Source organism: Macrobrachium rosenbergii, chromosome 2, assembly GCF_040412425.1.
Source record: "Macrobrachium rosenbergii isolate ZJJX-2024 chromosome 2, ASM4041242v1, whole genome shotgun sequence".
NCBI classification, from domain to species: Eukaryota; Metazoa; Arthropoda; class Malacostraca; order Decapoda; family Palaemonidae; genus Macrobrachium; species Macrobrachium rosenbergii.
In genome coordinates, this window is record NC_089742.1 from 55,147,320 (window position 1) to 55,174,815 (window position 27,496).

The window sequence follows — 27,496 nt, forward strand, 5'->3', positions numbered from 1 at the left end:
ACTTTCTGACTTTCATTTCCAGATTAAAAGAAGTAGGAATGAAATTCCATCCTTATACAAAAAGTTGAATGCAAATGAGGAAAGTTTAGGACATCAACTGACATATCATTTAGTGAGCTTGGCATCCTCATTGGATGAGAAGGTGAGTTGTCATCTTAAATTATTTTGATGCTTTGAATAACATTTGTTTCATCATCCCAAATCCTACTTTAACATTGTGTGTGTGCCACACACAAATTCCAGACAGGTGACCCAGGTAGGTTGACCCATATGTCCATGGTCCTTCAGGTTCCCGGTAGTTAATTTAATCAGACTCGTGGGACTATTCAGGATTTCTGTATATTTCAGATGTTTATTTTTTCATATTTTGTATTATATAATTTTTTTGTGTTGGTGATTATATACAACACCCTAAGATTTGTAGTGAAATATTTGCTTAGCCTTTTTTTTTTTATTATTATTGTAGTTAACCAAGGCTGAGGAGTTCAGTTGCTACGACTTCTAAATTGTTTGGAAGGTATTTTAGTTTTCTTATTGTCTAAAGGGCAAGTTTTCTGTCTTAACTAGCAATAACTGTTAACTTTGATTAACCCTTTAAACCGTAATTAAATTTGATATCTTTCCATGGATTGTTTCTAGGGTGGTGGAACTTTACTCTAGGTGGACAGGTTTAAGTGCCACTGGCTGGGGTAGAGCCTCCACTGTGTCAAGTTTTCCTTGGTTCACTGCTTTCCTGTATAGTAGTGGAACCACTCTTTTTCCTGTTGCCATGTCTCAATCACTGCTTCCCTTACCTTCAGCTCAGTGCAGCCCTCACCAGTGCACTTTTAGATGCAGTTGCACATTCTTGCTTTTTATCAGAAGCTTCTCATTATCCAGCTGAGGTTTCTAGATGCAGCTACTCTTTGCTTTGTTTATAGCATCAGTTTGTTCACCTGTTCCTGTCACATTGGTGATTAGTGTACCTCTGCTCCTTTCCTTTCTGCCTTTTGCTAGTTTGTCTGTTGTCAGTACTTACAGTAGGCTTGTTTGGGATTTTTGTCTCTTTAAGCAGCTGCTCACCTCCTCCCAGCACACTTGTGCAGTGAACTCTCCTGGCATCAGCCTTGCTCCTGTGGTCAGCTTTTATCCACCATAGCCTTTTGGCTGTGGCTTTTTGTTCTTGCTAATTACTACAGACACTTCCTTTGGTGTATATGCATTCGAGCGGCAAGAGTATATCACTACTAATCTTTTTCCAAGATTCTCGTCAGCAATTTATTGACTTGTTGCTCCTCCTCTTGGTGTGTTCTCAAGTTTCTTGTCTTCTCTATCACACATAACATTACATCCATCAACTTACTCTTCTACCTACTCATGGTGCCAAGGGTGTTCTCAAGGGTGATTAACCATACTAAAGGTTCTCAGTATTATCCCTTCAGCCCCAGTTGCATTGCTTTCTTCCTTTTATTTTTCATCCATTTGCTTCAGTCTCTTCAACCTAGTCTCACTCCAGTTTTCCCATTTTATTCAAGACCAAACTTTGGGTGAACCTAATGAGAGTAGTAATAGGAAAAAAAATTCTCCCATCCATTATGTTTGCTATTTGTATGAATCTGTATAGGGTTGTATTTGAACATTGGAAATTCTGTAAGAGTTGCATCAGTTATAAAGCAAATGTCTTTTCACTTTCATTGTAAGTCATATCAGTACTAACAGCATACAGTATTGTATTTAAAATTTTCTGTTTTTTCAGATTGCCATTGAAGCTAGTAGGTGTCTTGGAGAGCTTGGGCCTATTGCTCTTGGATCACCAGTCTTTTCTTTAGTAGATAAAAATCTTTTAAAGTTTCAGTCACTGGAAAGCAGCACTGATGGCTGTGCAACTTCTCAGTTGATAGGAATTTTAAACAGGTGAAGACCACATAAATGTTGGGATTGAATGTTTAATTCTTCTTTGTATGTATATATCATATTTAGATAAATAATGTCAAGTTCAGGCATTGGAATCTTTTCATAATGTATTGCTGTAACTATTTAGTAAAAAAGTTTTGTTAAATTTGAAGATTTAAAATTGAGATGTCATCCCAAGTAATTATATCAGTTTAGTATAAATTATTATTAATTAATTTTATTAGGTACCTTACTACTGACCACATAGATGTTGGTGAGGCTGCCAGCAGTGCCTTGTATAAAATCTTAGCCACTCAAGATGGCTACAAAGCTGCTCGTAGTCTTGAAGAAGGTGTTCTTAAGGCATTATATCCCTTCATATCTCGTCATAAGTCTAAAGCAGGTTCTCCTAGTGATTCTGGTAAGTCGAATTTAAAATACTGTAAAGTTTTTAATAAAGTTTGAAAATTCAAAATTAAATTACTTTTCACGGAATAAGAACATTTTTAAGCCATTTTTTTTTATTGTAAACATTGTATGCTGAGACTTTTGGTGAGAGCAGCAAAGGCTTTGAGTTGCAGGATTTACCATGTTTAATTAACCTTTTAAAAGAAGATTAACAGAACTCTTTTTAACATTCTGAATGTCTAGAATACTATTTTTGGGACATTCCAACATTTATTTTTCAGGCATTGATGGTGCAGCATATAAGATCGTCGTTGAAAACTCAGAAAAGTGGATTGGTGAAAGTAATTTTGAAAAGTGGATAACCAGTCTGACATGTTTGTTAATCGAAGCAGGGTGTGGTAGTGAGATTATGACGTATGCACTTCCTGTTTGTAGAATAAAGGTAATTCTCTTTCTTGTTTTTCTAGTTTTGTATATAATAATAGAGATGAAAAGAAATAGTAGAAAGCTTAATACAGTAATCATAAATTTTTGCTATATATGTAATAAATGTTTCTGAAGATGTGTTAATAATAGAGTTCTTATATTGTGAAAGCAAAATTTTGAAGCTGGCATGGAATGGCAGCTGAGGAAGACCAAGTGTTCTTCCATGGTAATTATCCTTTATTAGAAGGATCCCCATTACTCACTATGCCACAGCCATAGTTTGGTTAACACTAATATTAACTTTCTGTAGATGCTATGATTATTTTGTGCTTATTATTATTGGTACAGTAATGTAGCAGATGATGTCTTGGTACTCTTTACAGTACTTCAAATTTTTATTTGCCATGAGTCAAATATTTAAGGTTAATGCACCCACTTGTCATCATTCTATTTTAGGAATGTTTATCACTTAATTTTATGAATGTAATTCCATTTTTCATAGCATTTTGTAAGATATTATTTCATCAGGTGTACTGTGTAATATTTTTTAATTTCAGCCTGAGGTCTGCATGTTTATTCTTCCAGTTGTCATTCATATGGCATTAAAAACAGACAAAATATGTAGAAGAGATGTATTATCCAATCAGTTTACAATATTTTTTCACAAGCATTGTACTGAATCGGAGAGCTCTGCTTCAGAACACAAGAGTAAGTTTTTATTTTATGATGATGATTTATAGTTTTAACTATATAAAACCTATGCAGTGTTACATAATGCTAGGAAAGCTGATTATACGACTGTAAGAAATTGAAAAGTTTTTCTCTGCTCTGTTGTCACACTTTCTTACACAGTAGATTTAAATATTGATAGTAGTAGTGTTTTCATAACTGAAATATTATGCCATTGTGTCTTTCATAGCATTTAGTTTCTCTCATTATTATTATTGTTATTATTATTATTGTTATTATTATTATTATTATTATTATTATTATTATTATTATTATTGGAAGGACGTAGACCTTCTGTTAAGCATGTCTTGTTAAAAATGATGGCTGCATCGTGCAAATTAATCTTATATTGGGTCCTCTAAATTTTTCTAAGACTTGCTTCTCTTGCACGCTAGTGTTGGTCAACAACTGGCCAGTGTTCCTATTTTGGAAAAGAGAAATATAAACAGCATCAAAGCAAGAAGCTTATCCTGATGGTGAAACAATGACCCAATGGTCTTAGGATTTTTTCAACATAATCTAATATGCAGGGCTGGAAATGTACAGCAAATTGAATTTTGTAACGATTGTTTGAATTTCTTTGAATATGTATATATTGAATATATATATGCATGTATATATATCAATAATGGGGAGTTTGAGTAATGAATTAACAAATAAATCTGAATAGTTGTAGAATAAAAAACAGAAATTAAATAAATGTGAATACTGTTAGGGGAATAAAAAAAATATTGCACAAGTTGAACAGCTTAAATTAAATGGATGTAAAGAATCAGCTCCTGAAGTAACTAAATCATATCCAGTTGACCTTTAAACAGTTAGAAATTTTTCATTTGTAACACTGATTCTTATACAAAACTTGAACCTTAGTTCAGTGATGAGGTTTTATGTTTCATTATATATTAATAGTTGATTTTATCTTCTTATGTTGGAGTAATATGTCAAAGAAACTTAGGTGTAAACACATTTTTATCTTTATAGGGACTCCAAGTATATGCATGGACAAGAATGCAATTCAAGTTCTTTTAAAGGTAATAAATTACCTTAGAGCCCAGACACCAGCTGCTGGTTTTACAAAAGGGTATGTAGCATCATGGAGTTTAAATGTTATTAAAAAATCCTCTGTCTTAAAGCTGTTGCACTTAGTTTAATCTCCTCACCTGTTATAGAAACTTGACTGTGTGTATTAAATAATCATTACTTGTGTACTTACACTGAATCTTTTCTTGTGAATGGTCATCATAAGTAGCAATTTGTCTTCATCATCAAGTATGTAGATGAAATTTTTTTATATTTACATTACTGTCTTATATCACTTACAGTCTTCTCTTATAATATAGCAGGTTATACAAGGGATTCTGGGTTAAAAAAATAGCTTAAGCTGAAGTTTACATTATATTTATACACTGAAGTTTGGTTAGTCTTGCACATCATAAGGCAGTGTATTTACGTGGGTATAAATTGAAAATAAAAATTTTTAAGTAATATTTGTAATTTTAACCTTGACTGGATGGACATGATCATATGGAGAACAATAACATGTTTTGAGCAAATGCCGGGCTAACTCTTATGATTATTAATATTGTGTGCCATAGAGTTTGGATGAATTTAGCAGGGAAAATTCTCATATCACTTCAATGGGCTGTAAATGACTGGTAACTGTAGTAACTCAGTGCAGGAGAGAGGTGGATTAGTGTGCCTGAAGATTTCATGGAGGGTGTACTGCCTCTCCCTAGCCCCAGGATATCTTTTATTGATTTGCTCATAAATATACCCAGGGATTGCTGTTGGTTTTAGTTCTTATATAAAATGGCGGGAGGAGCAGAGTTGCGCAGTGGAAGCGTGCTGGGCCCATAACCCAGAGGTCCGTGGATCGGAACCACGCTCTGCTACCACTTGAAAATTTTTCTAGCCTAACCTATCCTTAAATCATTCAATTATGTGATCCACTCACCTGTTCACGTTGTTCTTTTTACTCTATGCAATCCAGCTTACGACAATAAAAACCACAAACAGACTTACAACCCAACCATTATCGACCTAACCTTCAGAGAGCTCTCTCTACCTCTTTCCACCATGCTTTTCAACACTCCCGCTACTTGTTTGTTTACATTTTTTTTCTCCCTCCCCGCCATTTTTCGTCCTGTGACGTCACTTCCTATGACATCACAACAATAACATACTCTTTAAACATAAGGAATGCTATGCTATAAAACATCTTATAAAATTAAACATGTGCTTTCTTTTATACATTCTGCAATACCCATACACTTCATCAATGCAGAAAATAAAATAATGACTAACTTATAAAACTAACATACAATCAAGTAGTTCAGCTGTAATTGTAATTTTGCTAAGTAAAATGCAAAGAAATATCAGAAAAACATGTATACCTTACAAAAAGGTACTGCATCTCCCCATCTAAGTAAATCTCGCAAATATATTACAATACATATACTCAGAATTTGTTACTGAATTTAGTTCTCATCTATTATGATATTGTGTGAGCTGTGAATGTAATTATACAAAATAAAATTAAAGTATTAGAAAAAACATGTATAACTTGGTAAAATTAGCATATTTGTACAAGTGTCTTGGAAAAGAGGCCCCACACAAGATTGTAAATATTCACTTTCAACATCCCGTGGAAGGTACAGAAAAATTTTTAGAATTTTCTTTCTTACACCATGTGCATTTGCATATCTTCCTCTTTCCATTGACGTGTCTTTTTTTTTAAAGTGGCCAGCCTTAAAGTTTGCCCAGTCTGGGGATGTGCTTAATAAATATTTAGCCCGTCCTGTAAGGGTTAATCCACTCATGGGTTTTCATTTTGAATATCGCATAGCTTACAGTGTACAGCAGTTCCATATAAAGTAATTGATGATCTGTCCTAACTGCTATTTTGCAATTTTCATTCTATTTACAATATTTAATTATTCAGACTAGGAAATAATTACAGCACAAAATCTTAACCTTGAAGATGATAAGATATGAACAACAGTGCATTAAGACAGCACATGTCTACCAGAATACCGGCTGCGTAAAATATGTACCATAAATTTTGTGTAAGAAGCATAATGAGGCCCCAGTGGGGTTGTGGCAACTGTGAGTGTTTCAGTTGAAGTTGGAATTGTCTAATTCCATTGGTATGTAATGAAGCAAACAGTGATGCTCCAGCCTCATTGGGTGTGGAGGTGGAATGGTAGGCCGATGCAGTTGCACTTCTTTAACTACACTGAAACAAAGAACCATGGCAAGATTACTTAGAAGAAAATTCGTATAAAAGATGTTTTTATACTTTTGATTAACAATGCTTCCCTATTGTGTAGTACACATCACAGCTTTTATGTCATGTATGTGGAGATGCTAAGCAAGGGTGTGGGCTTTTATTTCAAGATTGCACAGATGATCTCAACTTTGATAGAGGTTCCTGGCTCTCAAGATTCATAATCTTTGTCACTTAAATCATGCTTTTTTTCTGTTATGAAATTCTGTACAGTTTTGGCTGTCGGGTTAACCATCTCTGCATCACTTGTAAGAGTAAGTGCTGCTCTCAGCTGTATTAGTCACTCTTTGGGGCACCGTAGATAAGGGTTACACAGCCTACTGTACACCCTGGAGTCTCAAAAGTGAAAGCAGACATACTAACTCGGGGCATGCGAATTACAAACCTTTTAATAATTATTTTTGTAATAATTATTTTTGCATATGCTTTCTGTCTCAGAACACAACAGATAATAAATCAATGAAATACATTGGTTCTCAAGTGTGAAATCAATCCTAAGTCGCTTTCAGGCGGATCTTACAAGTCACTGCCAATTTGGGGATTTTAGCCGCTCAGTCTTTCGCATCTAAATTGAGATTTTGAGGTAATTTTAAGTAATGGGTTTGTTGTAAAACAAATATTTTTGGGCAGTTTTCAAACAAACCTTTTCCTTATAAAGCAAGTTTCAGCTTATGTATCTGACAGCATGGATAATGACTTGTAGCTGCTTCAAACTCAGGGAACTACCCACTCATGTGCATGGCTACTGACTGACTCATTTTCATTCATTATGGAGGGACCGAAGCCTCCAGTATGAGTTCTTGTGTATGAAAGGCTAATTACAAGTGACAGGTTTGTATGACAATTTTTTTAAAAAATTATAAATTATATGTTGATAGATCACATCCGTTTTTAAAACATGTTTTAATTCGTAACATTATATGTATTACAGTCAGAGATGCACTCCATGGGATAGAAACCTCTGGCTGAAAATAAATTACTTGGAAGTTGCCCAAGCAGCATATTACTGTGGTGCATACTTTTCAGCACTTCTGTTTCTAGAAATTCATTGTAAGTAATTTTTGTTTTCATGACAGCAGTAAGCTTAGAAATTTAGGTCTTATTTATTGGTAAAGCCATTGTTAAATTGTTATGGTTTATTACTTTTCAAGACAATTGATTTGTTTGAACTGGATGTCAGTTTTGTTGAGGAAATAATTGTATTAATGTAACTTCCTTAGAGAAGGAAATGGGCAAGAAGTAAAACCTGTTTGCATGTGGACCAAGGTCAGAGATTTCTGGTTATGGCATATTTGTTTTATTATTATTTAGTTAATCTTATTTAAAAAAGCATCTCACAGTTTCTTTGAGGAATTTGTTCCAAGACTTAGTATTAATTTTTGTTTGTAAAGTTAAGTTACAAGGAATATTGTTCGTATGGAGATACAGTCTGACACATTTTAAATGGAGAATATCTATTGTGTATAGCTGAATTGTTGATTGAATGTTGTTACAAGGTTAGCTTTGTGGTGTGCAAGTGAGATAGTATGTGTGTCTGCAAAGTGCCCAGCATGTAAGCACATGCTTGACCTTTCAACTGTGTCATGTGAAGTGCTTCTGCTTTCACCTCCCTTTGGATGTTTATAGCTGCCTGTACATTTCATTGTTTCCTTGTTGTTACTGGCTTTTTTTGTTTGTATTGTATTATGTTTTCTCTGTTGCTGTATTTTTCTCTGTTGGAGAATAAACTAGAGCTATATAGATGTTAGGTCTGGGATGACCTGGCTGTTCCACAACTCCCATCTAAGCAGACCCATATAAGTTTTGTTCACAATGTTGAAGCAAAAGTCTGTGCTTGCTCCTCCTCATGTGAGGAATATCTGGGCCAGGCTTCTCACTAGGAAAGGAATTAAGAGGAGAAGGAAGGATAGGTGTTAGCCTTCTGCACATGTGGGAGCAAATTTCTAGTCCTCCAGCATCAGTAACCTTTGATTTTTATTTCTTTCTCGGCTGTAATTTCATGATTTGATGGTTTATTTATAATTGAAATTTTGGTATTTGTCGCGACTCCAAGAATCGTTGCAGGTTCTTTCGAATCTAAACAACAAGGATTCAACACCAGCAATTGCAATATGGGAAATGAATATAAAAAGAAACTCTTACAACACTACAACACATTTATTCACAACGTTGTTTACAAAGAAAACAAAATGTTGCTTCCCCTCAGCTTCCATTCAATGTGACACAGCAAAATACATCAAAGCAGTTATAGATAGGGGGAACAGGTTGGAAGGTAGAGCAGTTATAATACTTAAATGGTGAGTTATCCTTCGTGGTTGGTGCTTCAGCTGAAAAGATGATGCTGGCACGATGACTTCTGGCTTGAAGACGTCACAGAAGGGAGGCTGGAACTTTAGCTGCCTTGGTGGCTTCGGGTTCGAAGATGTCGCAGAAAGGTGGCTTGGAATTCAGCAGAGAAGTTGCTGGCACGATGACCATGGGTTATAAGACGTCCCAAAAAGGGCATCTTCAGGATGGGGCAGCAAGTGATGTTTCTCCAAGAATCTGGAGATTGTGCAAATGGAGGGCAGGAAGGGCTGGCAATTCCTCCTTGCTACAGGAAGGAAGGGCTTGGCAACTTCTCCTCCACACAGGCAGGAAGGGCTGACTACTTCTCCTCGTCACAAGCAAGAGGGACTACTTCTCATCACAAGCAGGAAGGGCTGGCTGCTTCTCTCTGTCTCAGGGAGGACAAGGTTTTATGGAGATAGGTGTTTGTCGTCTGAAGGGGAGACTCACGATGGAACCTTGTTTTGTCCGACCTCTATTCTATTAATGGCCCTCTGTCTCTATCTTTCTTGGGCAGTCTCTTCTGGAAGCTTATATACCACTGTATGAGTGGAGCTAATGATGCCAGACAATCATCATTCCCATATTATAAGGAGTTTTTTGGTTTTGTGCATACTGATTGGTCCAAAAAAACCGCCCATTTTCGGTCACGCCATAGAAGCTTCTAGAACAAATTTTCTGATGCAATGTGGACCTTGTATTACACCATCCTATGAAGCATGGCATAAGAGACCACATGGTGTCTCCACAAAACAAAACAAAATGTTTCTTCATCAAGTCGCTAATTTGCCACAAAGTGTTGACAGCAGGAACTGACAGGCACTGAAACCTTTTTGCAAACACAGGAAGCATTCATGTCTTGGAAAAGAGATATTCCTTCTTTAATATATTTCTTCCACAGTATTGCATCTACCCATGACAGTATTGCCCCCCTTGTTACCTTGGAGATTTACCCTGTGTTTATCATTTGTACTTTTGTGTCAACCTTAGATAATAATCCTCAGTTACAGTGTATTTTGTGTAGGGACCAACAATATGTTTTCCATTTTTGAAATGTATAGTATGTAAAGATTGGTTATCTGTTGGCTTTTTCCCATCTGTTTGTGACCACAGCTGTCAAGTCTGGAGTGTTTCCTGATAAAGCTTCCTCCTCTACTAGACCACCTCCTAATGGCAAGTAATGTTAATATAAGCTGTCTACCCACATGAGATATTTTCTTACCTTAAATAACTCCTTTTCCTGATGCTTACTCTATTATCTCTGAATACTCAACTGCTTCTGTGTATTCTGCTATTCGTGCTTACATCTGACCCCGTGTGCTTGTCATCTGTTTCCTTGGCCCTGCTTACCCACATGCGCTGGCAAGTTTTGTTACCATGCATTGGGATGTCACAACCCTTGTGATGGTTTGTTGGGCTTTACTCACTTTGATGTTCTCATCTATGGTTTTCTCAGGTGCTCCTGTCTCAGCTCTTGTATTCTCAGCTGTCTTCTTGTCAGTATTAGCCTCTGTGTTCCTGCCATCAGTGGTTCTTCTAGTCTTCACAGTTGGTAACTCTGTTACTTTTTCATTATGGGTTGCTTCCTGTTTACAAAGTATTCCTCTGCCAAGTCTGCAACCCCCTTATGGTCAAGATTATCCTCACAAGTCATGCAGAGAAGCTTCTTTATTTCCTTAGCCTACTATCATTGCCATTCAAATTTGTCAGGATTTTGTACATGGTTCAATGCAATTCCGGATGCATGACTATGATTTACATCAATAATATTCAACCAAGGGAACCTTCCAATTCCAGTCACTTCTCAACCCCCTCTCATCATCCAACAAACAATTCTCACCTTTCCTCCAGTCTTCCTCTTTTAGCTCGTGACCATGAGTTGTGTAGGTGCCCAGTTGTCTCCTCTTTGGCAAACTTTTAAGTGATGCCTCTCACTCCTGTTATGTTTCCAACTTGACCCTCTACAAGTGATGCCTCTGCTCCTCTTAATCTTGTCCCCCTGGACTTTATTCCTGATTTCATGTGCGTGGTTCTCTTTCAATCACATTGAAAGCTAAGTTTGGGTCAACTAAGGGTTGTGTTGTATTGCTAGTAGAAGACTTAGATGAGGAAATCCTGGAGAATTTTGCACATCATACAGAATGACACTTCCTTTGTGGAGATCCTCAATTTTATGTGATGTCTTCGAAATTGATGGTCCTGCCTAATCTTTTTGTGAAAAGCTTTGATTGCTTATCTCTATGAAGATGACAAGGTATTAAGCTCCAAGGCCTTCAAGCTTCCTTTGATAAGTTCATTGACTGGATTCACATACAGTATACAGTACTCTTGTCGCATATCATATGTCCATATTTCACCAGTGAACAGAGACAGAAGAAGAAGTGTTAGTATATTATTGGATTACAATAAGAGACATTCATTTTTGCCCATTATGGGACATCACAGTGTATGCAAGATTTTTTACATTCTCCTGCGTATGGTTGGTTGCTGATGTAGTTGGGGTTATGACTAATCCATGAGTTCTGGATATTGCCTCCCTCTTATCCATGATTTCTGGATATCATCCTCATTTTTGTGATCAGCAGCTCACAAAATTTATTAGATTTGAAGATGTTCTTTAAGAGACTCAACTTCTTTCTCACAGTGGAGTCCATTAGCAGGGATGCCAACACTCCTTTTTAAAAAAGCTTGGCTTATTTTAACTTTGAACTGGCAGGAGTAAATGGCATTAGCTCATTGTTGGCTGGTAATTTACTTTTAGTTGGGATACAACTAAAATTCATTGGATTCTTCTCTCCCAAGATTGTACTTCATTGTTGAATACAGTGCTTCCCCACTTTTACACGGGAATAGATTTCAGAACCCACCATGGAAATGCAAAAAATGCTGAAATGCAAAATCCCCTCTAAAAATGCTTATAACTGGCTTACAACTGCCAAATACCCTGTACCCCTCAAAAACTAAAATGCAATTAATTTAATGAATTTGCAATTTTTTCACAGTTCACTGCCAAATTTAATAGTTCAAACAAAAATATACTTTAAATTATCATACTAAAACAAGTTAATATAATTTCAAACAAAAATACACCCCAGACCATGATCCCAAAACACCCAGAGTCAGCTTACATTAGCCTAAAACACTTATAACTGCCTATTTTAACAGTCCATCGCCCAACTTAACAGTTCAAACAAAAAGATACCTCAAACTATCATCCCAGAACACCCCAATATCATTTCAAAGTCATCTTACAACATTAGGTTCCCGCCTACAACAATTATTCTTAAGTATCCCCTGTAATGATGCACACTTTTTCTTTTGCTTAACGTAATTTTGTGCATCGTCTGCTGTACTGCACATAATGATGTACATTTTAATATATTTTGCTCTGTCGTAAGATGATTTTGAGAGATTTACTCTACAGTACGTATTTTAGAATAGTACTACTGTATAGAGCATATCTAAAATACTTGGGTAGTTTAGAACAACGGGACATGTTCCTCCAAGAAGAATGCTAAGTTTGTTACATCATGTTAGTATTTTTGTGATTACATACAAGTACATTTATGATAAAAAAAAATGATTTAGTATAGTAAGAGCTTGGGTTACATCGTTTTGTGGTTAGTCCTCACCATCTCACAGAAATTTATTAAAAATTCTTGTTCCGTCATTCTCTCTCTCTCTCTCTCTCTCTCTCTCTCTCTCTCTCTCTCTCTCTCTCTCTCTCTCTCTCTCTCTCTCTCTCAGTATACATATCCTTTAATAAGAAAACACAGCAAATATCAGTAAAATGTTATTTCACTTACAGAATCCATTTATACTGTGTTGATCTAATCACTGTAAAAGTATTAAAACCTGAAATTCATACTTAGGCAGCTCAAAACGTCCAGTAGTGAATTCTCTAACAACGGAATCTATCTCTCTCTCTCTCTCTCTCTCTCTCTCTCTCTCTCTCTCTCTCTCTCTCTCTCTCTCTCTCTCTCTCTCTCTCTCTCTCCATATTTTTTGCTTTGATTTATTGTACCATGTTACACATGACAGTACATAAGAGAATATTTTATCACAGTTGATGCTTCACCTCTGATCACCGTAAAAATATTTAAAATCTGAATTTCATAAGTAGGCAACTCAAAACCAACATTTTGACTCTCCTCCCCACCCCTAGATTAGCCATGCCTTTGAAGTCTTGTCCTCAGCAAGTAACTGTGCTTAGACTTAGGTATACAAACACTTCAGCTCTCTCTCTCTCTCTCTCTCTCTCTCTCTCTCTCTCTCTCTCTCTCTCTCTCTCTCTCTCTCTCTCTCTGTATACATATCCTTTAATTAAAAAATACAGTAATTAGTGAATACACAGTGTTGCTTTACGAAAAAAAGCGATTTAGTGATAATTTTAGAGATGCGGTCCATAGAAAAATTCGCGAATTGATGAAAGTTTCCTCGTAAAATTGTAAGCTATGTTCCACAAAAATCTGCGACAAAATGAAGCGTGAAAAAGTGAAGCACATAAAAGTGGGCTACAGTAAACCCCCGTATTCGCAGAGGATGCGTATCGCACCCCCCTGCAAATAGCTAAAATCCGTGAATACTTAAAACCCCTCTAAAAACAGTTAGAACTGCCTATTCTGATAGTTTAAACACAAGAAAAACAATCTAAAAATGCTTATATCTGAGTATTTTAATATTTTTATCTAAAAAAGTGCATTTAATCATGAAAATGATATGAAAATACAATAATTAGTGAATATTTCTCAGTGAAAAATACCGCGAATGGGCGAATTTTCCGCGAATAATGGGTAGAACGTTCCACAGAGAAATCCGCGAATATGTGAGTCCATGAATCGTGAGAACGCGAATACGGCGTGTTTACTGTAGTACTATAATCACTACATGTACAGCACATTAGTAAATGTTATGATAAAGAGAGCCATTGCCCAGAATCTCTTTGGTGTGCTTTCTGTGGCAGAGCTACAGTTTTGCTTCCTGCATGTGATTATTACCAAGGCTCCTGATATCTTCCTGGAAGACTTAATCTGTGAGTTAGGAGATCATTGACTAGGTGCCTTAGCCTCACCATCTTCATCTGCTCCCTTTGCTCCTTGATTCAAATTGCCTTTAGGACAGAGGACCTTTTCCAGCCTACTCCATAATCCTCTATGCTGCATCGTCAACAATCTTCATATTTCTTGTTCTAAGAGTTCCCTTGAAAGAGGTTTGGCATGAAGCAGGCCATTCCTGTATGGGCCTTCAGGGTGCCAAGAGGTAAAGCCATGGATATGTAGCAGAAGAATAAAACCATCCTTGGGTGTTTTCACAAAGCATGAATCTTCATGCTTTACAATATAAGGTGCTACTGGACATGACAAGAGTCACTCCCATAGTCTTTTTGGTTATTCAGCATCTATGGTATCATTGTCCAACCATCTGTAGAGAGAGACAAAGATGGGGGTGCTACGTATTCTAACATCTTAGACTGGTATAGTAAAGTGACTTTAAAGGATATGTGTATCTATGAGACATAAAACACAAGAATTTTAATTTATCATGATTTAATACATATAGTATTAGCGTTTAGAAGATCATTACTAATACAATTTACTTTCAGGTGAAATTTTGCTTTCGGAAGCCCATGAGAAAGACCACAAACAAATAAACAATAGACAGATGTCAAGGCTTCAACGTGTATCATTTCATAAAGATTCTTCTACGATGCAAAAACTGTTGTTAAAAGTAAGCTTACCAAGTGGTCTATTATTCCTAAATTCATTGTGCAGCATGTAAGAATAATTCCAGTATGTGGTAATATGGTTTTAAGGGGCACAATTCTGAAGTAATTTCAACTATTTTACTATTATTGTCTAAGTACTGAATGTATATAGATTAATATTAGGCATTCTTGAAACAAAATGATTCATTAATAACTTTATTTGCATAGCATCTACATTGTTATAGGTATTACAATTGGTGTAGGAGACGATTTATAGTGTGTGCTGTATACAAGAGAAAATACGTAAGGTTTCCATGCTTATTCAGATATCATATACAGTTTATTATTTAATCTTTTTATAGTGAATTTGAATTTACACAATTTTCATTGAGGCGTCAGGTTTTGGAACCAATCCCCGTTTAAATCACATCCATCTGTATAATGAATTTCTGCTTTTATCAGATTATTTTGTATTGAGATAACTTGTGTATCTATGAGTTAGCATGCAATGCTGAAATAAAAATCACCATTGTCAACCTTTACTTCCTAATTAAGTACTATGTTTAAGGTGTACAGCAGTCTTGGAGACAGTGATGGAGTTGAGGGATGTGGAGGTGGTGCAAAATTGTTGGATCCTTCAGTTCGAGGCATACGTAGTAAGCACAGGGGCCAGTGGATAAAAACTCTTGAAATTCATGATGCAGCTAACTCATTAGGAGGTAAGGATAACATTTTGATTGTGCATAGTCAAAAAAGATTTAATAGGCAAAAAGTTTGGTAGATGTAATGAAGTTTTGCTAAATTTAGAAACTAATAATAAAAATTTTATATATATTTTAAATACAAAAGAATTAAAGCTGCAAAGTAAAAATTTCTTGTGTGTATAAGGATTGTATGCAGTTCTTTCATAATATATGTCTAATACAAGGAAGTCATTCAAGGAAGTAAGTGCCCTTGAGTTTGTCACTGAGACCACTGAGTTTGAAGGATATGTTCAAAAATGACAGGTGAAAATTAGAGCAAGGTGTGGTTGAGGAAGATGGACAGCTAAGTCTAAATAGATCAAAAGGAGTGAATGAATAGTAAAATATAGAAAGCAGTGCTGTTGGAGCTAGAGAGACTACAAAAAATTCTTGTACTATCTGTAGAGCCCTGTGCAAGACATCCTTTTAGGGAATGTGAGATGGTAAAAAAGGAATTAGCTGACCTGTGTATGTTGATGGCTTTGTAAAAGTTTGAACATTTTTTATTACTGTGTTTACTTGTTTTACTGAGTTCAGTGTGAGGGTTAATGTACAGTATTTATATTGTTGAAGTAAAAAAAATTAGTACTCTAAAAAGTAAGAAATAGTGGCAATGCAATGCCAACAAATGAATTGCCTGGGAGTGGTTTATGTTTTATTTTGATTGTATTGAAAAGAAAGCTAAGTTTTGAAGAAAGTCAATCTTTATTTCTTTTTTCTTTTCAAAAAAGGTTGCAATGCAAACTACTTTTCTTCATCAGTTGCAAAGCAGAAATTTAACTTTATTTGTTTTAGGTATGGTTGATGCCCTGAAAGATCTGCGATTTTTCAATACCCTCAATATGATTCTGGGTGGGTCAACTTTGGAATCATCGCCAGAACTCCTTGAAACTCAGTAAGTATGCTGGAGATAAGAATGTTACTTGTCTCAGCGATATTTATCATTCATAATACTCCAAGATATGATTGCTATTTTTATAATGCTTCCTTTGAGAAGTTTATAGTTTTCATATACATTTCATGTACAGTTTCTATAGAGGGTATAATGTCAAGTATTAGTTTTTTGTTCAGTTGAAATAGTAATATGATTTTTCTTATGTGTTTGTGCATACCGATAGTAATGGCCCTGATTATTAAATTTTATTGGTACCAGAAGTTTTCTTGTTTTCCATATTGTAATGAGTTACAGATCAGTTATTGTATTTTAGTTTTTCTAAGCTTTTAAAACCTACTATCCATACATTTCAGTCTGTGCTGTTTTAAGATTTCAAATTTTAATTAATAGCTTTCTTTTGAACTATAATTGTGTTGTAGTTATCATTATAAATTTTTTGTCAAGTTTCCTTTCATGAAGTTAAATGTGAAAAATATTCTTTATTCTCTGCTGTCCTGTGTAATTTTTTTTCTGAACTGCCATCAGTTCTCTTTCCCCTTTATCCATGACATCATAGACCTCCCTGCAGGTCTTTTATCAGCTATTTAGATATCATTTGATTTTCTGACTAACTGTTCTTATAACATGTCAATTAGATTTTAGTCTTTAGATCTGTCTATTTTCCAGCTACTGGACATGAGATATCCCTGCCATTTCCTTGTTTGCTAGACTCTGGCCTTGGCTATTAATATCTTATAATTAAACCTGTCCTAAGTTTCCTCCATTTCAATTTTTAGTCCCATTGTTTCTCTCATTTCTGCAGTACTGTTCAAGTTTAGCCCTGGGATTAGTTCAGTATCAATGGCCTTTCATTTTTCTTTTCAGCTGGGAGTCAGCTTGGAGACTGTCTCAGTGGGATTCAGCAAACATTACTGAGAAATGGGAAACTGCTGGTACTGCAAGATGTACAAGCAAGATGAATTTCCATCAGAGCTTATTTTTAGCTCTTCAGTCTATCCACCACCAAGATATTTTAATTTCAAAGCAGCACACTTTGCTGGCAAGATTGCAAATAATTGAAAATTTAAAACTGGTAAGCAGTTTTTTATATCTTTTTTTTTTCTTATGGTCTGTCCCTCAGTAATAGAAAACGTATTACAGGCTAATGGCATCAATCACTATTTCCTTAAATCTCATAGCACAAATGATAGGGTTGAAAGTGGTTCATATTTTGGTAGTTATTTTGATTGTTTTTTATCAGTTCCCTATGCTAAAAGCTAATGTTTTTATATAAGTAACTTACCAAGCAATTACATAACTAAGAGTTTCTACTCGCATGGCAGCTGGAATGAAAAAATTCGTGGGTAACGCTTCAAAGTTTGGTGCAGGTGACTGTCCTGCCCACTAACGGGAATACCAGCTGATTAATTAAAAGTTGACAATTTAAAATCAAATTTTTACCATTCATACAAATATTTGCAAAACTAGAAAATTGCAGGCTTTTAACTATGTGAGTTATATTATGTGGTGTATTAGAGTAAAAAAAACAGGCTGTCCTTGTATTTCAAATTTAATATCAATATCTAGAAATGGAGCTATTTATATTATATATATAATATATTGATTGAGATCTGTTTGCAGAGCCAGGTTGAGAGCAGCAGTGCAATTTATCCCATGCTTAGTCAGTTACAAATTCTTTCTGAAGTGGAAGCAGCTGCCAATTGCCTCAACAGTAGAAATGCAGAGAATGAGGTGGGTTTAATTTGTAAGTGTTTTCAGAACAACTTTGTAAGTTCATCTTATTTGTATATGTTTAAATATGTTTTATATTGTTAATGAAAAGTGACGTCATTGAACCAGTTACTGTCCAGTGGTGCAGTTAATGCATAAGTGCTTTTTGCAATATTGCAAAGAAACAAAACCCTTAAATAAGGAAAAATTGACAAACGTAATAAGGAATTTCTTAACTAGAAAAGATAATACCTCAAGTCAGCTAGAATCACATACCAAAGATTGTATGTGTATTGGACACTTGCTATATTATCGTGAGAGTAAAATAGCAGTATTAGACAATTTCTTAACCAGACAAGAAGAAATTAAATTATCTATTGATTCAGAAGTTTACACAGAAATGTCAAAAAAACAAAAAGAAAATTTAATCTAATTAAGAGAATAGTTACCCATTGTTTAAAAATTATTAAAAAAATTAATAATCAACTATACAAAATCATTTAACTTTCATTTTATTCAATGGAACATAAACGGGTTGAAAACAAGATTGCACTTGGGTGAAATACAAAGACTCCTAAAACAACATGAACCAATGTGCATATGTTTACAACATGTTAATGATCCAGTTCCATCAATATGTAATTACTTTCTAGCCTCCTCCGTTTCAGGAGAAGGCAAGTTAGGAACAGCAATATATGTTCATAATCGCGTAACATATGATAAAATTACAGTTAATAGTAATTTTGTACATGCAACTTACCCGTCAGATATATACTTAGCTATAGTCTCCGACGTTCCCGACAGAAATTCAAATTTCGCGGCACACGCGACAGGTAGGTCAGGTGATCTACCATACCCGCCGCTGGGTGGCGGGAATAGGAACCATTCCCGTTTTCATGTCAGATTTTCTCTGTCGCTGGTTCCAGCAACATCTGTTGTTGGTTCCTTCTGCTTTGATTTTCATTTTTCGCTTGCTGAGGATTATTTTGGACTGACCTTTGGTGACGATGGATCTTTGGCTTGGCATACGCTTTTTGTGGACTGTTTTTGATTTCGGCTTTGGTATTTTCTTAAAGAATGTCTGATCAGAGTGTTGCACCGGTGTTTCGTGTGTGTGAGGTCTGATTGTAAGGTGAGATCACCGAAAGCTTGGTAGATCCTCATTCTGTATGTTCGAGGTGTAGGGAGAATGAATGCTCTTTTGAGAACACGTGTGTTGAATGTGAGAATCTCACTGAACTGGAATGGAAGGCGTTAAACTCTTATGTACGCAAGTTGGAGAAGGACAGAGTTAGGAAGGCTTCTTCTAGAAGCGCTAGTAGGTCTCTTTCCAAGGAGGTAGATTTAGAACCTAACACTCTTCCAGATTCTCCTGTCACTCCAGTTGTTTCAGCTCCTTCACCCTTCGTCGAACCTGTGGATTCGTCGCCGGAGATGGCTGCTATGAAGGCTACGATCCGCAAGATGCAGTTGCAGATGCGAGCTATGGAGGAAAAGAAAGTGAGAAGTGATAGTGATTTGTGTAGTGTCCCCAGTGTAGTGGAGGGGGCGTCTGACCGGCCCGCATCGCTCCCTAGGCCTAGACCTCTTCCAAACTCCCAGACCCAGTGGAGGAGGAATGTCGACAGCCGCAAGGGGGATGAAGAGCGCTCCCAACGGTCAGGCGTCCCTTCGGCAGCGCCTGTTGACGCGTCCCAGGCTGCCTTAGATCGCCCGTGAAAAGGGATCTTAAAGAAGTGTTTCTCATCTTCTGCTTCTTCGTCTCCTAAACGTGGTTGGAGTTCGGCTGAGGAATCGCGTCCCTTTGAAGAGGACTTGGAAGGCTCCTAGAGGAGACGCATTTGGACTCTAGCCCTGAGCGCTTCCCTGAAGGCTCTCCTGTTTCAAGAAGAGAACTCAAGATCTTCCTCCTCTTCTTCTGGTGTTCAGGAGTCCACCAAGCAGATCCTGGTAGGCCTCCAGGCTCAACTCGCTGCTCTTGCTGGCTCTTTATCAAAGAGCTCCTCTCGTCGGAAGGATGCCTCTCTTCCGATCAAGTCCTCCAAGAGACTTTCTTCTCCTAGCAAGTCGTCTTTTGTGAAGCGTTCTTCTCCTGTTAAAGCGCCCCTCCAGCAACAGGCGCTCCTCTCCTTCCAGGCTCTCCTCTCCTGGTAGGCGCTCCTCTCCTTGCAGGCGCTCCTCTCCGTCCAGGCGCCCCTCTCCTTCAGGCGCTCCTCTCCTGTTAGGCGCTCTTCTCCTGGTAGGCGCTCCTCTCCTGGTAGGCGCTTCTCTCCTCGGCGCTCTTCGTCTCCGAATAGCGCCCACCCAGGCGCTCGCGCCATCGTGCCGTCGTCGGTCTTCTCCTGTTGGAGATACTTTCTCCTCAGTCAAACGCCCTGCTCGTTCGCCTCGTAGAAGTTCCTCTCCAGCCTCCTTTTTCGTCTGTTAGGCCCTCTCCCAGCAAGGGCTCCTCTTCAGTTCGAGCTGCTTCTTCTGTCAGCGCCAGTCAGCTTGTAGGCGCTTCTCTCCGGATCATCGTTCTCCAGTGGACAAAGGCTCCTCTCCTTCTAGGCGCTCTTCTTCTGACAAATGCCCTTCTACTTCTAGACGTTTCTCCTCCTCCTTCTGGCCTGGAGGCGTTATCGGAGGGCCTAATCCCTAAGGATATCACAATTTCCGATTACAAGAGGTTGACAGCTCTTCTAGTCCAGGAGTATGGAGATTCCCTCAAGCCTGCTTCTCCTCCTTCTCCTGGTTCAATGCTCTCGAGCACCAAGGCTTCGAAATCTTCCTCTCTTGTTAAGATGCGTCCTACGATCTCCATGAAGAAAGCGCTTAAAGGTTTCGGAGAGTGGCTCTCTTCGAAGAAGGATGCAGGCAAGACTGTCTTCTCCTTGCCTCCCTCTAGGCTTTCGGGAAGAGCAGGAATGTGGTACGAGACTAGGGAGCCGATGGGGTTAGCTCTCCCCTCTTCTGCTGGCTCAGACTTTTCTTCGCTGGTGGATTCTTCCAGAAGACTCTCCCTTAATTCGGCCAAGGCTTCTTGGGGACTTTGTGAACTGGACCATTTCCTCAAGGGCCTTTTCCGTGTGCTGGAAGTGTTCAACTTCATGGACTGGTCTCTTGGGGCCTTAGCCAAGAGAAGTCTTGAAGAGGATTCAGTCAGTATGGAGGACCTCAGCAGTGTGTTGTCTTGCCTGGACAAAGCTGTGAAGGACGGCTCGATGGAGATCGCTTCCTGTTCGGCACTGGCCTGCTTAAGAAGAGGTCAGTATTCAGTGCTTTCTCTCCCAAATCGGTCTCTCCTTCCCAGAGGTCTTCCCTCTTGTGCGCTCCTCTATCTAGCCATCTTTTCCCACAAGAGACTGTGAAGGAAGTCTCGTTCTTTGTCTGAGAAGGCTTCTCAGGACCTGCTGGCTCAGTCGTCGAAGAGGATGAGACCTGCTGCTCCTATTGCTAAGAAGAGAAGCCCCCTTTTCAGGAGCCCTTCGTGGATCCAGGTCTATTAGGAGGCGTAGACCTGAGAGAAGATCCAGGCCTTCAGGACTCCCTTCCAGGAAGTCCAAGTGAAAATCAAGTCCTCCAGACTCCAGTAGGTGCCAGACTTCTAAAGTTCGCCGAAGCCTGGGCACAGAAGGGGGCGGACGATTGGTCCCTCTCTGTTTTGAGGAAGGGGTACCTCATTCCCTTCTTTTCGAAACCTCCCTTGACATCAACTCCGAGGGAGTTATCGGCGAGATACAAGGATCCTGTGCGGAGGCAAGCCCTTCTTCTAGCCGTCGAACAAATGCTAGAAAAGTCTGCCATAGAACCGGTGCAAGATCTTCACTCCCCGGGATTTTACAACCGTCTTTTTCTTGTGCCAAAATCCTCGGGAGGGTGGAGACCGGTCTTGGACGTGAGCTCCCTGAACTCTTTCGTCGTAAAGAAGAAGTTCTCTATGGAGACGACGTCTTCAGTTCTGTCGTCTCTTCGGCAAGGAGATTGGATGGTATCCCTGGACCTTCAGGATGCTTACTTCCACGTTCCCATCCATCCCTCCTCCAGGAAGTTCCTAAGGTTCATGGTAGACGGCAGAACCTTTCAGTTCAGGGCTCTGTGCCCGGACTCTCCACAGCTCCCCAAGTGTTCATGACCATTCTCAGGAATGTAGCTCACTGGTTGCACTTGGAGGGGGTGAGGATTTCCTTGTATCTCGACGACTGGCTAATTCGGTCCAGTTCGAAGAACCGTTGTCTGGAGGACCTTTCTCGGACTTTAAACCTGGTCCAATCACTAGGACTTCTTGTAAACCTCGAGAAGTCTCAGATGATTCCTCAGCAGGAAATTGTCTACCTGGGGATTCGGATGGATTCTCGGGGTTTTGAAGCGTTTCCCTCCCTGGAAAGAAGGGAACTCTGCCTTCAAAAGGTGACAGACTTTCTAGAGAAAGACAGTTGTTCGGCGAGGGAATGGATGAGTCTGCTGGGGACCATTTCCTCGCTGGAACAGTTCGTTTCTCTGGGAAGGCTTCACCTCAGACCTCTACAGTTCTTCCTGAAAGAATCTTGGGATCGGAAGTCCCAAGACTTGTCGGATTCCTTCCACATATCATCTCAAGTAAAGGAACATCTCCGGTGGTGGTTAGACCCAAAGAAGCTGGGTCTAGGAATTCCTCTACAACCGCCGAGCCCTCGCCTAGTGTTGTTCTCAGACGCGCCGGAGTCGGGTTGGGGAGCGACACTAGGCTCGGGAAGAAGTGTCAGGCACCTGGGACACGGATCAGAGGGCCTGGCACATCAACATGAAAGAGCTGGTAGCCATTCATCTAGCTCTTGCCAGATTCGAACTTCTGGTCAAGGGATCAGTAGTTCTAGTCAATTCCGACAACACCACAGCCCTGGCTTATATCAGGAAGCAAGGAGGGACACATTCCTTCTCCCTGTACTTTGCAGCAAGGAACCTTCTGTTGTGGGCGGGGGAGAGAAACATCGTTCTCCTCACCAGATTTGTTCAGGGAGAAAGGAATGTGAGAGCGGATCTGCTCAGCAGGAAAGACCAAGTTCTTCCCACGGAATGGTCCCTTCATCAGGAGGTTTGCGAAAGGCTGTGGTTCCTGTGGGGGAGACCTCATATAGACCTCTTCGCAACCCATTGGAACAAGAGGTTGGAGAACTACTGCTCACCAATCTCGGACCCCAGAGCAGTAGCTATAGGACGGCCTTCTCCTAGATTGGGACGGTCTAGCGGCTACGCTTTTCCCCGTTCAAGATAATAGGGAAGTAATAAGGAAGTTCGTTTCGTCAAGGGCACCAAGCTCACCCTGATCGCTCCCTTTGGCCATCCAGAGACTGGTTCACAGAGGTACTGGAATGGATGATAGACTTTCCCAGGTTGCTCCCTCTCAGGAGCGATCTTCTCAAACAGCCCCACTTCGACAGATATCACAAGAACCTTCCCGCTCTAAACCTAACTGCCTTCAGACTGTCGAAGGACTGGTTAGAGCGAAGGGATTTTCGCACAAGGCTGCGAGGGCTATCGCCAGAGCCAGAAGATCTTCTACCTTGCGCCTCTACCAGTCGAAGTGGGAAGTCTTTAGGAGATGGTGCCGATCTAAGAAAGTTTCTCTTCCAGTACCTCTGTAATGGAAATTATGATTTCCTTCTATACCTAAGGGAGCAATGTAACCTGGCGGTTTCCACCATAAAGGGGTATAGGAGCATGCTGTCTTCAGTCTTTAGACACAGAGGTCTGAACATCTCGGATAATAAAGACCTTCACGACCTTATAAGGTCTTTTGAAACTTCTAAAAATAAGTCCCCTAGACCTCCCAGCTGGAATTTGGACGTGGTCCTAAAGTTCTTAATGTCAAACAAGTTTGAGCCTCCTCGATCTGCCTCTTTCAGGGATTTAACCAGGAAATCGCTGTTTCTTTTCGCTCTTGCTTCTGCCAAAAGAGTGAGCGAATTACAAGCTTTGGAAGGTTCTGTAGGCTTTAAGAAGGACTCTGCAATCTGCTCCTTTCAGCCTCTCTTCTTAGCAAAGAATGAGAACCCTTCAAAACCTTGGCCTAGGAGTTTTGAGGTCAAAGGACTCTCCGATCTTTCAGGACAGGAGCTGGAACACACACTATGTCCAGTAAGAAGTCTTAAACATTATTTGGAGAGAAAGAAACAGCTCAGAGGTAACACTAAAAGTCTTTGGTGCTCTGTCAAGGATCCTTCAAGAGCAATTTCCAAGAATGCCCAGGCTTTCTTCATTAAGGATATTATCAAAGAGGCTCATCTTTCATGTAAAGACGAACATTTTCAGCTCCTAAGAGTTAATGCTCATGAGGTGAGAGCCATAGCTACTTCTCTAGCTTTCCACAAGTCTTGGTCCTCCAGTCTATTGTGGACTCTACATACTGGAGATGTAACTCAGTGTTTGCTTCTCATTATTTGAGAGATGTTCGTGTGACATATGAGAAGTGCTTCTCTCTAGGAGCTTACGTATCCATGATTCGGTGCTGGGTCAAGGAGCTGAAGCTAATCCTATTTAATTTAGTGTTATTTTTAATTGTTTGTTGTGTTTTTATGGTCGGTTGAAAAAGAGTGTTGAAGGTCTCTCTCTCTTTTTCATCTCGTATTACTAACAAGGTTAGGCTTGGTCAGGTGGTCGGTTTTGGTTGTTAGCTCCTTGTATTTTTATTACCTAGCTCTGTCATGTAAGAGGGATAGCCCCCATTGATATGATTCAGGTAGAGGGCTCTGTCTTGTAAGTGGGTTAATCCCCATTGACACGATCCATAACAGGCTCTGTCATGTAAGTGGGTTTTTTCCCCATTGATATGATCCAGAAGGGCTGTCAGTCTTAGGTCACTTCCTCGCTGAAGCTCTTGAGGCATGCAGACTCATAGACAGTATCCATGAAGTCTTCTGCCCAATCAGGTAAGAACCATGGTTTTTGTTTATTCCTACAACATATGTTGTTTTCCCGTTTTTTAGTTCTTAGCTGTCTCTTGCCCTCCTCCAAGGGTGCCAATCAGCCAAGTATATATCTGAAGGGTAAGTTGCATGTACAAAAATGATATTTTTATGATAAAATAAAGTTTTGTACATACTTACCCGGCAGATATATACGACACGGGTCCGCCCAGCCTCCCCTCAGGAGACAGGTGGAAGAGAAAATCTGACATGAAAACGGGAATGGTTCCTATTCCCGCCACCCAGCGGCGGTATGGTAGATCACCTGACCTACCTGTCGTGCAGTGCCGCTAAATTTGAATTTCTGTCGGAACGCCGGAGACTATAGCTAAGTATATATCTGCGGGTAAGTATGTACAAAACTTTATTTTATCATAAAAATATCATTTCACTTCAAATTTCTTCAATTCGCCTGCATCTAACAAACAAATCTAGCTTTTTAGTCTGCAATCTTTATAATCAACCTAATGAAAATTATGATATGGCTGATTTATCAAACATTTTATCACAGTTCAATGAACCTATTTTAGTTTTAGGTGATTTTAATGCTCACCACCCATTATGGGATGCCAGTATCATAGATGCAGATAGAGCAGGTAAAGACATAGAAAATCTAATACTTAATTACAACTATTGTTGTTTAAATGAAAATGAAACCCCAACATACTTTTCGAAAACTCATGGGACCCTGTCATCTGTAGACCTGTCTATTTGTTCCACCTCATTAGTAGACAGATTGAGTGGAATACTCTAGATGATCTTTATACCAGTGATCACTACCCAATTGTAATCACATGTCTTGAAGATAATCATCAACAATTTATACCAAAATTTAATTTTAAAAAAGCTGACTGGGAAAAGTATAATTTAGTTACCAAAAATGTTTCCCCTTTCCAAAGTAACAATGATCGCAACGAAATTAATTCATATTTTACAGATTTTGTAATTAGTTCTGGACACAAATCAATACCAATGACTACTTATAAACCAAAAATAAATCCTGTTCCATGGTGGTCTACAGAACTTTCAGAAATTATCAAACTGAAGCACAAAATAAGTAGACGATTAGACAGACTAAACCAAAGATATAACAAATTATATAAAAGTAACAGATATACATTGAAAGTCTTAGTATTAATAGCATTGGAATTTGATTATATCAAACCTTTATTGAATAAAATATCTGCTCAATTCAGGAAAAAAGTTATTGGTAATAGGAAGTCATCTTGGGACAATTACATTTCCAATTTCTCAAATGACACTGTTAAACAAATGTGGGATAGATTTTCGAAAATTAATGGCAAATATAGTCGATCACCTAGATCCCCAATATTACATAACGGAGAAAGAGTTCATGATTTAAAAGAAATATCAAATATAATAGGTCGCCACCTAGAATCAGTAAGTAATAGCTTGAATTTAGACGAACATTTTCGAAATAGAAAAAGGAATGAAGAAAAATCATAATTAATTTTGAAACAAGTCAACAACTATACTACAATGTCCCATTTACATTAGAAGAATTTGATGCTGCATTAAAATCTTGTAGTAACTCTGCCCCAGGAAAAGATAATATCTCTTTTGAACTTCTTATACATCTTAACATTAAAGCCAAAGAATACTTATTGAAATTTTATAATCACCTGTGGAAAAAGAAACTACTTCCCAAAGCATGGAAACATGCTATAGTAATTCCTATACCAAAACCTGGCAAAGATCCAACATCAGTAAATAATTATAGACCTATATCACTAACTAGTTGTCTTTGTAAACTCATGGAAAAAATGGTAAATAATAGACTCATATGGTATTTAGAGAAAAATAAAGTTCTAGCAGGCACTCAGTCTGGAAGTAGGAAAAATCATTCAACTTTAAACTCACTAACATCACTAGAAGATGAAATCAAAAGAGGATTTGTACAAAAGAAAATCACTGTTGCAGTCTTATTTGACATTCAAAAGCTTATGATACAACATGGAGACATTTAATTATAAAAACTCTATATGACATAAATCTAAGGGTGAACTCCCAATTTTCATGAAATTTCTTAACAGAAAGAACATTTCAAACTAGAATTGAAACAGTATTATCGGAAACATTTGAAATAAAAGAAGGTATCCCTCAAGGAAGCGTACTAAGCAGCACATTATTTACACTAGCCATCAATAATATAGTTAAAACACTTCCAAAAGATGTAAACAACAGCTTATATGTTGATGATTTTGCCATTTTTTACACTTCAAGCAACTTGCGCCACATCCAAAGAATCTTAAATATCTCCATAAATAAAATTGAACAATGGGCATTATCTGTTGGATTTAAATTTTCTGATGAAAAACACAAGCAATAGCATTTTATAGGGATAAACGTTGGCTCAGAAACGAAGATATAGTTCTTACCATGAATAACACTCCCCATCCAATTTTATCCAGAAGTCAAACTCTTAGGCCTGTATTTTGACAATCATTTGAA

At 38.3% G+C, this 27,496-nt stretch overlaps 1 protein-coding gene across 5 annotated transcripts in view; it reads left to right on the forward strand.

The window, feature by feature from the left end:
* Positions 1–27,496, forward strand: part of tefu (Serine/threonine-protein kinase tefu) — a 154,391-nt gene that overhangs the window by 84,134 nt on the left and 42,761 nt on the right. For all 5 annotated transcript variants that reach the window (XM_067118592.1, XM_067118621.1, XM_067118596.1 and 2 more), the window contains exons 32-43: positions 23–142; positions 1,736–1,893; positions 2,118–2,293; positions 2,562–2,722; positions 3,264–3,414; positions 4,417–4,516; positions 7,653–7,771; positions 14,652–14,776; positions 15,322–15,472; positions 16,292–16,391; positions 17,256–17,463; positions 18,012–18,122. In XM_067118592.1, coding sequence (XP_066974693.1) covers positions 23–142; positions 1,736–1,893; positions 2,118–2,293; positions 2,562–2,722; positions 3,264–3,414; positions 4,417–4,516; positions 7,653–7,771; positions 14,652–14,776; positions 15,322–15,472; positions 16,292–16,391; positions 17,256–17,463; positions 18,012–18,122 — 1,680 coding nt within the window. The remainder of the gene's footprint in view (positions 1–22; positions 143–1,735; positions 1,894–2,117; positions 2,294–2,561; positions 2,723–3,263; positions 3,415–4,416; positions 4,517–7,652; positions 7,772–14,651; positions 14,777–15,321; positions 15,473–16,291; positions 16,392–17,255; positions 17,464–18,011; positions 18,123–27,496) is intronic.